Here is a 10819-nt window from a genome sequence, read left to right as displayed (position 1 = left end):
GGGTTGGCCTCGGATTCACGAACCTATATCAGTTGTATATTTATTAATATACATAGTTGTAACCGTACAATATATATAAATTTAATAGTTATATACTTTTAATAATATATATGTTTCATATATTCATTTTGTTATTACTTTTCGTTATGTCATATGTATTAAATATATTTTTTTTACATATATATTTGTTTATTAATAATAGTAGTTATAATAAAACCAAATTAATATTAGTAGTGGTAGAAATGATAGTAATTATAATACTTAATGATAATTATAATGATGTTAATAATTATAATTGTAAAATATTAATTTTTACAGTTAATGATAGCTATGTTACTGATTTTAGTAATTACATAATAATAATAATACCTGTGATAATATAATTAATATAACTTATGTTAATATTAATAGGTCTATTATTTATAGAAAGATACTAATATTAATATATAGGAAAATAATAATAATTCGTATTATTTTCATACTAATAATAATCATATTTGTAATTTTAATTATGATAAATAATAAATGATAACTAATACTTATTTGACAAAATTTATAATAATAATAAATACATTAATAATGTTAACAATAATAATAATACTTTTAATACTTATGAGTATGATAATATTAATAATAATAAGTGTTGTAATACTAATAATAACTACAACAATAGTAATAACAATAATAATAATCATAGTAATAACAATCATATTAATAATAATCAAATTCATAATAATAATAATAACAATAAATACTAGATAAAAATAAAACTACCTCATAAGCCTTCATAAAAAGATATGACCCAAGCCGGGCTCGAATCCGCGACCTCACGTAAACCCAAACACCCTCTATTCCAATGCACTAATTCAGTTTTTCTGATATTTATATTAACCCGTATATATATAAACCATACTTTCCTGTTTCCCTTTCTTCTTCTTCTCTAATCCCATCGACCAAAACCAATTATGAAATAGAAATCAATTGGCTAAACTGAAACAGAAACCAACTGGCTAAACTGAAATAGAAACCAACTGGCTGGGTTTGAAATTAATTAAAATCGAGAAAATATATAAAAAAGAAAAGCTGTAGCAGGCCCTTTAACTCGTTTATGAACTCGAAATTAAACTCGATTATAGAGGCTGTTAGAGACCACGATTTCTTCATGAAAAATGTTTCAAATCATCATTAGAAGCTATAAAAATTATCAATTTAACTCAAATTGCAACAGAAACTTCGAATTTATATGAAGAACAAATGTTGACTTTTTAGAACATGAACTTTGACCTGTAAATTCGAACGCGATATAAAGAGTTGAGATTTGAAACTTTACAGAATGATTTATAACAGAATTGCATTACTACTTTTTGAAATACAAGTCGAATTGAGGCTTTTAAGAAAATGGATTCAAAACAGGGTCGACGTTTTCAGTTTCCTTTTTCTGTGTTATAATTAAATTAATTAAATCAGCTGTAGGTGATAATTGATATTGAAGACGTGTAGTTGATTGAATGTGTTACTAACTCTGAGTAATTCATCTGTTTTAAATCAATTGAGTCAACAATTCCAAATCCAGGAACAGAAAGACAAATAAATAAAAAATAAAAGTGTACGATTTTCTTTAACTGATTTTGTTATCTTCTGATTGTTTGTATTTGAAAAGTGGATATAGATCGTACCAGTTAAGAGACAGAACAAAAATGCATCTGTATGTTGAGAAGGATGTGAAACCGATTCTAAGTTCATATAATATATAATTTGCATAAATAATTAAATAAGTATGTTAATAATAAAATTAATATCAGTAATTATATTTGTATACAACTGGTTTTGTATATTTGTATAGGTTTTTATATATTTATATGTCAGTATTTGTATATGTATAGGTATTTATATATATATATGTATATATATATATCTGATTATAAATCTATTTATATATATATATATATATATATATATATATATATATATATATATATATATATATATACAAACACCTTGTAATTTTGTTAATTAATAAAATGTAAATATATTAATACTATTAATAATACTTTTTAATAATAATAGGAATGCTAATATTATTAATCATAAAATAGTAGATTGTATTATTTTCTAATAATAACTATAATAATATTAATGATATTTATAATAATAATAATACTAATAAAGATCATGATAATAATAAATAATCATAATCTATAATAATAATGATATTAAAAAAATAATAATATAACAACCTATACTTTTCAGATTTCATATATATATATTGAATTTATAATATTAATAATTCTAAAATCATTAATAATAATAAAAGTAGTATAATAACTATATTTTAACTTGTAATTAAATTTAACATAATAATACTACATATTATTAATTATGTAACACTTATTATTATACAATAACCTAGTTAATATTTGTATATATATTATAGATATAATAGATCATACATGTAATATAGATTTTGTAAAGGATTCATATATATATATATATATATGTATATATATATATATATGTATATATATATATATATATATATATATATATTTATTTAATAACATCTTCTTTATTTTGTATATTACTTTACACACTTAATTCAAATAATTAAATGATATAATATTCATTCAAGTTAATATATACACATATATATTATTCACATATTTATTTACACATAATTGTTCGTGACTCGTCGAGAGCAGTTGTAAGGGTAATTAATTACATGAATAAAATTCCAAAACTTTTTAAGACTCAACACTGCAGACTTTGCTTATCGTGTCAGAATATATAAAGATTAAGTTTAAATTTGGTCGGAAATTCCCGGGTCATCACAGTGGAAGCGTTAGATCGCTCATTACGTGACATTTGTCGTACATTTAATCCTAATAGCAATGAAACTCCATTCGGAGGAAAATTCGTGGTTTTCAGAGGGGACTTTAGACAAGTGTTACCCGTTATTACTCGTGGTAAAAGAGAGGATATCGTGAATGCTTCACTGAATTCTTCATACATATGAGATCATGTTACTGATTTAAAATTGACAGTTAACATGAGACTGTCTAATTCTTCTTTAAATAATTCTGATGAAGATAACCAAGACAATTTGTCCAATATTAGTAAGTTTGCAGATTGGTTGTTAGACGTCGGTAATGGTAATGTCAACCCAAGTGAAGACGGGATTTCATAGATAGAAATGCCCGAAGGCATTTTAGTAAAAGACATAAACGATCCTATCGGTTCTATTATTAATGTTATTTATCCTGATTTTCTCGATAACCTTGGTAATCCCACTTACTACGAATAACGTGCAATCCTTGCTCCAACTCACGAAGTGGTAAACATCATTAATGATCGTATGATGCAGTTTCTCGAAGGTGAAGAAAGATCATATTTAAGCTCCGACAGCATTTGCCAATCTGAACGAGACTCACATTTCAATAGTGAGCTATACACAACCGAGTATCTTAATAGTATTAACATAGGTGGTTTACCAAAGCATGATCTACGACTGAAGGTAGGAGTAACAGTTATGCTTCTTAGGAATATAGATCAGGCCGGTGGTTTGTGCAATGGTACATGGTTGCAAATCGTTGAGCTTAAAGATAAAGTTATAAAGGCAAATTTTTTTACTGGAACGCATGTTGGTACAATTACAGCTATTCAGCGAATGCTAATGGTTCCTTCAGATAAACGAATTCCATTCAGATTCCAGAGAAGACAATACCCTATCTCTGTTTGCTTTGCAATGACTATTAACAAAAGTCAGGGACAATCATTAGCACATGTTGGATTATTTCTTCCAAAACCTATTTTCAGTCACGGGCAACTGTATGTAGCTTTATCTAGAGTTACTTCTAAGAAAGGTTTAAAGGTTCTCATTTTGAACAAAGACAACCAACTTTCCAACACAACTACTAATGTCGTGTTCAAAGAAGTATTACAACATCTATAGTTATATGTTTTTTCAGCAACTTATGTTTGTTTAATTCATTTATCTTATTTTATAATTATTTTAGTTATTAATTTAATAGCAATCTACTCTTTTTCAGTGTGCACGACCTTTTTTTCCATTTTCTCGGATTAAACGTTATAAGTAGTTTTCAACCCATGGAACAGTATTTTTGCATTTATAAGATCATATACAGCTATTACTAATAACCTCAAAAATAGAATTATGTATCATTATTATTTAGTGCCATTACAAAATACAATATCTTCAAAAACGTTTTAGAAATACTTATCAAATTATTATTTATAAAATATGAAAACAATATTACTCTACAATAATTACCCATAATTTTTTTTGAATATTTCCTATTCAATGTACAATGTATTATTGATGACCACTTCATTGTTAAGTAAATTTCAAACTACACGATATTTTGCTTTGTCAATGTTTGTAGTTTAAATTTTATACACATCATTTATCTAACTAGGCAATTTAGATAATAATTTAAACTTTTATGTTGACTCGTTAATTTATGAGTAAATATAACAAAAAAAAAATTCCACATCAATCTATCCTAAAATTTCGGCACAAAAAAAAAATCTCAAGCCATCTATATAAGTGAAGAACATTTAATCCAAAACTGATATCATTCAAACAAAACAATCTGCTACCATAACTTTGATCTGTAAGTATGTTCCAACCTTCTGTAAAACTATTTTAATTTTATTTTAATTTGTATTTTTCATTAGATCGGTCATTCTCAATTCTTTTTCTTTATGCAACTTTAGATCAAATTGGATATTTAGTTTCTTACATAATCGTTTCGAAACATACTTTAATTACTATTACGGTTTATAATGTATATAAAGTATAATTTTGCATTAGTTTCAACATTGTACTGTACAATTTCTGATTTCAAATATAAATAGTTTCTTCATTTCCATGTACAACAGATTTAATGGCTTTAATTTACAAGAAGCAACCTCCACCTTCGTTCATCCATATATTTTCCAGTAAAAGGCATCAAGATGTGGTATTTCAATATTTATTATGTTCTATTTCTTTATACTTTTGCTTTATATACTTATTTAATAAATCATACAGTAAATATGTTATATTCTTTTTTCAGCCTTTGCAATTAAATTGGTTTAAACTATACTACGATGAGTCACTACCTAAACATAATGTTTGGATCCACACACTAAACGAATATAATGTAGAAGTGAGTTTAAAATATTCTGATCATACTTTACTGCTAAGTATGGGATTCAATAAGATTATTAATGATCTTAAAATTCGAAAAAATGATATCTTATGCTTTAGTGGTATTGACAAAGGCAATTATGAGTTGGTTATTTACTCAGTAAATATGATTCCAAAGAACTATTTTAACGTAACCGATCATTGGAAAAAAGTTATTGAGATTAAACGAACAATGTTTCAAAATGGCTCCTTATCGGAGATTTCCTTCGTTTATGGCGTTTTTTGGGGATCAACATCATAATGAATTGGTATGTTATATCTACATTAATACATTTATCTTTTTAAACATATATTTTTTATTCTTAACAATTAGCTTACTGTAATGTTTTTCATGCATTACTTACAAATACCTTAACATTCTTTCAATAACAGACTCTCATGAAGAAATGTTTGTCTGCATATAAATCAAGTTTGATCCCTAATGGTGACGTTGTCATTCACTATAATGGATCGTATAAAAAAAATAGGCATGTCAGTTACTGAAGAACAGTTTGTAATAAGGCAGGGATGACCAGAATTAAGGAAGGATCTCAATTTACTTTATGGAGATTGCCTCATTTTTTTATGCAGTTGATCATCGCAATATCGAACTAATGATATATAATGCTGAAGGTTGTGAGAAAACATGCAAATTAAATGCTCTGCAAAGTTAAATGGAACGTCCATATGTATTCCAAAAAGTAGTGAATTGATGATTTTTCGAAATTATTATACCACGAGGAAATGTGTTGGTAAGGTTACATTTTTGAAACATTGATAACTCTAAAAGATAAACTTATTCAGGCATCAAGTTTTTATCTCATATGCGATTATAAAGTATTATTGATACATACTAACATATAACTCAAATTTGTTTGTTGTTTAAATTTATATAACTTTTTATCCATTTTTTTGTAGCGTCTGCCAAACGAAATGATGTTCCTACCCGGACTTTGCAGCGGAAGAACAATGTCGTGCTTAAATTTAGATAACAAAAAGTATAAATGTGAAAGGACCCGTTCATATCAATTATAAACGATTCACAATAGTTGATTACATTGCGAGGTTCTGACCTCTATATGATACATTTTTCAAACATTGCATTCTTTTTAAAAGACAAACTTTCATCTTAACGAAAGTTTACAAATGTGCATATCAATGATATTATCATGTTCCCCAAATATATTTGACTAATCTGTCATTCATCTGTCACAATCTTTTGAACTCAAATGATTTTGAATGCAACGTCTTTTGAAATATGCCATAAATGACTCCAGTAATATCTTTAAAATGAGCAAATGCACAGCGGATGATTTCTTTCATATCTGAGAATAAACATGCTTAAAAGTGTCAACCAAAAGGTTGGTGAGTTCATTAGTTTATCATAATCAATCATTTCCATAATTTTAATAGACCACAAGATTTTCATTTTTATAAACATAATCCCCAAAACAGAATCCTCTCGTCTGCATAAGGATAAAATCATTCATATGGTGAACACTTGGTAACCGACCTTAACAATATGCATATAGAATATCCCCAAAACAGAATCCTTTCGTCTGTATTAATATCTCGAAGTACTAAAGCATTCCATTTTTCAGAATGGGGGGTGTTAGTGCCCGTAGATCTACCTTTAGGATTCGCGTCAATTAGGTAACAGAATCCTCTCGTCTATTTCCCTAATTCTCAGGCTACTAAGCTAAAAGGGGTGATATTCGGTCTAATAATCCAACCATAGAATGTATTTTTAAGTACTTGTGTCTAGTTCGTCAAACATTTATAAAAACAGCGCATGTATTCTCAGTCCCAAAAATATATATTGCAAAAGCAAATAAAAAGGGAGCAAATGAAACTCACGATACGATATTTTGTAGTAAAAATATGCACACGACGGAACTGAACAATGCAAGGTTGGCCTCGGATTCACGAACCTATATCAATTATATATATTAAAACATATAATCGTAATCGAACAAGTTTATGTATTATTAGTAATTGTTATTTTAGTAACTTGTATGTTTCATTAATAACTAAATTAGCTATATTTATTTGATATACATTAGATAAATAATTAGTATTTATTATGAAAATATTAATGTTGTTATGTGATATGTATTAAATATATTCTTATATAGCTATTTATTTGGTAAAATAATATTAATAATAATAAATAAAATTTGTATCTTTTTATAATAATAATAATACTAAAATAATTAGATTTAGTAATGATACTGATATTAATAGTTTTGATAGTAATACTAATAATAATAATAACTATAATAATAATTTTTTAATATTAATGATAATGGTTTTAATCCTAATGATACTACTAATAATAACCTAATTGATAATACTAATAATAATAATAATAATAATAATAATAATAATAATAATAATAATAATAATAATAATAATAATAATAATCTTAATATTAATTTTAATGATTTTTTTAACAGCGATTGGGATCATCCGAGGGGGACTAAACCACCCGTTGCGATCATCTCCCGTTTCGACTATGCCGATGCAGCTATAATAACGCAGCCCCCATCGCTGCCCGGGAGGAAACCTTGAAACCGATCCAAGGGCACGGCCAAGTAAAATCCCCCTCCCCTTTACCCCCCCCCCCCCAAACGATATGGAAAAGGTGCCATGGGTGGATACTTCATGGCAGGGATGAAATTGTGTTTTTAATATGTAGCCAACGGGGGTCGAACTCCTGACCTCCTCTAAAGGAGGCAGACCACCAACCGCTGGACCACATCACAAATAATCATACTTTTATAAATGATAAAAAAGCGTATTTTTAAGGATGATAATAATATTAGAAATAACAATAATTGTAATTATAATTATAATCATAATAATAATAATAAATGATAATCTAATAATACTTGTGTTAATAATAATAATAATAATAATAATAATAATGATAATAATAATAATAATAATAATAATAATAATAATAATAATAATAATAATAATAATAATAATAATAATAATAATAATAATAATAATAATAATAATAAATAGAGTAAAATTACTACCTCAAAGGAATGGCTTTTTAAAAAAAATAACACTCCTACCTAGGCTCGAACCCCCAACCTCTCGCTAACCCAACTCCCTTCCAAACCATTTCTCCACTAGTTACTTCTTTGTAATATCCAGCACATTTAATTATTTAACCCGTAAAACTGTCTTTGTCCTTGTGTCAGCCCAACCGAAAACAGATCAATAGATCCCGGCCCAACATACAAATAAATATATGAACGATTTAAAGGGTTTGATAGGACTTTAGCCGTCGAATTATTTTAATGACAAGTGGGGGTAACTTGTTAAAGGGTGTCGGCCAATCAAGGAAAAAGGCTACTAGATAGCTGTAACTTGTTTGAATCAGGAAAAAAAACAAGTTGTACCCATACATTATTGTTTCATCACCTAGCATCACGTATTCCTTTCATCATCTAATCACCATTCACCATCTTCCTTAAACATTTCGTTTGTGGTTTCAAGATCAAACATGAGTGTGTGTGTTGTGTGATCCTCGGACAAACACCAGCAATAATCAGTTCGAAAGGAAAAGAAGTAACAGCGATATAGCAGTAATAACGAAAAAGAATATATAGGTGATTGGATCATAAAAAATATTTAAGTGGATTCATGTATTAAGGTGGTTGTGGTGTTGTTTGATGATGATCATGGAGAGGGACCGAAGACAGAAATATAATAATAGATGATGGGTTTGTGTTGGAGTTCTTTTGAACCGAAAACATAAAGAATCATAGCAGCAGGTTTCCTTCGAGTATTAGCAAGTAGCAGAAGATAGTCGGTTGTGAGTGGTGATGATAAAAGAAGGGTATTTGTAATGTGGTTGTGGTGGTTTCCGAAAGTTTACGATGGTAGTGTGTGGTTTGGTGGTGGTTTTACAATATAAACTATAGGCAACAATAAGAAGTTCGTTCGAGTAGTAGTAGCACATACCAGGTTTGGGTTTAAGGTAGTGATATGTTCCTGATTTAAAGGGAGACAGAAACAAGGCAATTGCAGCTATGATTGGTTGGTTCTTGAGCTGTAATAGAAGGTGTATAACAGCAATAGTGACTGAATCAAAGAAACATGGTTGTAACCGTCGCAGGAAGTAAGAACTCGATGGAGATGGCGCTCGGTTGATGGTTGTTTTAAAACAGAAACATGTAGCAACAATGGTGAATTATGTGATGGTTTTAAATGGTGATGGTTGTGTGGTTATTCAAATGGGTTTGGATTTTGGGATGTTGATTAGAAACAGAAATATAGAAGATCGAGCAGTTGCAGGTCGAGTAAGTACATCAGCAATAAACAACAATAAGCAGTGAATGGAATTCAGTTTGGGTCTCAGTTGTAATAGATAATCGAAACAGGAAGTATTGAACAAACTCGATGGCTATGTGGTGGTGGTGGTCAATGGTGAATATGATGGCGGATAGAAGGTGATGATAGTTTGATGATTTCTAATACTAACAACAATGAATAAGAAAATGGGTCGAAGGGTGGTAATGGTTATGGTGAGCTCAAGAAAGAAAAAAAAATATAGAAGAGAGGGAGAGAGAGATGATGACCGATGGTAGTAATATGTGCTCGATGGTGGGGTTCTTGGATAGCAACGAAACAAGTGAGTGTTTTGGTGATCGTTCAAGTCGATGGTGTATGGTTGAAGGTGGTGGCATAGGAATCAAAAGTAGCATCAATATGCATGGTGTTTTGATAGTTGCAGGTGTCAGAAAACTGAAGGTGATGTGGTTGGGCTTGTCATCGAGGGAAAAAGGGTGGCGATGTGGGTAATTGTGGTTTTTGAGAGTAAGATTGAATGTATATTATATAAGAATTGTTGTTAAGGTGTGATTGATTGGTGAGCTTAAAGTGCACGATATAATTGATGATGTATTTGTTTTTCTTTTATTTTGTTTTGTGAGAAATTGATAACAATTATCCAATTATTAAGATTATGATTGACATATCTTGTTGGAATCACATGGATTAATAGACATCTCAAACCATTATATATATTATATTAGTTTAAAGGTTGAGTGCGCTCAAAACAGTAGCATGTAAATATCTAAGAATATAAAAACGTGTGAAACAAATATGAGCCGCCATTTACTATGTCTCTCATTGACTCCGTGTTTTTACGAATTGATATTTGGTGCCCTATTGTTAAAATTAAATAATTAGATCCTAAATATATTTCTAACAAATCTATAATTTATATCACTCATTTTTGGATCACCGTTTATTTTTAAACTAATATAAGTTTGAATTTAACTTGCTTAATATCAATCGGAACATCAAATGAGTATTACAATCATCTATTTTTTTTATTTTTTTATACTTTTTACACACACACACACACACATACACACATTCATTTACAATTAATTGTTCGTGAATCATCGGAAGTGGTCGAAGGGTAAATGAATTCATGAAAACAGTTCAAAATTTTTTAGACTCAACCTAGCAGACTTTTCTTATCGCGTCAAAAATATTAAATCGTATCGAGAGTTTGATTTAAAATTAGCCGAAATTTTCTAGGTCGTGACAAAATGGATATTGAAAGAAGAGAAATCAAAGAGGAAACCAAATCTATGTGTGTCTTAT

The 10819-nt window shown here is 28.5% G+C and overlaps 1 protein-coding gene across 1 annotated transcript; it reads left to right on the top strand.

Annotated features, from left to right (window-relative positions):
* The first annotated feature begins 3355 nt into the window (after window positions 1-3355).
* LOC139842825 (uncharacterized) lies at window positions 3356-3949 on the top strand. Its single transcript, XM_071832929.1, has one exon. It carries the CDS (start codon window positions 3356-3358, stop codon window positions 3947-3949), a length of 594 nt encoding a protein of 197 aa, XP_071689030.1.
* The last annotated feature ends 6870 nt before the right edge of the window (window positions 3950-10819 follow it).

The sequence above is a fragment of the Rutidosis leptorrhynchoides genome, chromosome 4 (genome assembly GCF_046630445.1).
Source record: "Rutidosis leptorrhynchoides isolate AG116_Rl617_1_P2 chromosome 4, CSIRO_AGI_Rlap_v1, whole genome shotgun sequence".
NCBI classification, from domain to species: Eukaryota; Viridiplantae; Streptophyta; class Magnoliopsida; order Asterales; family Asteraceae; genus Rutidosis; species Rutidosis leptorrhynchoides.
The sequence above is the reverse complement of the archived record's forward strand: the minus strand, read 5'-3'. Positions and strand labels throughout refer to the sequence as shown.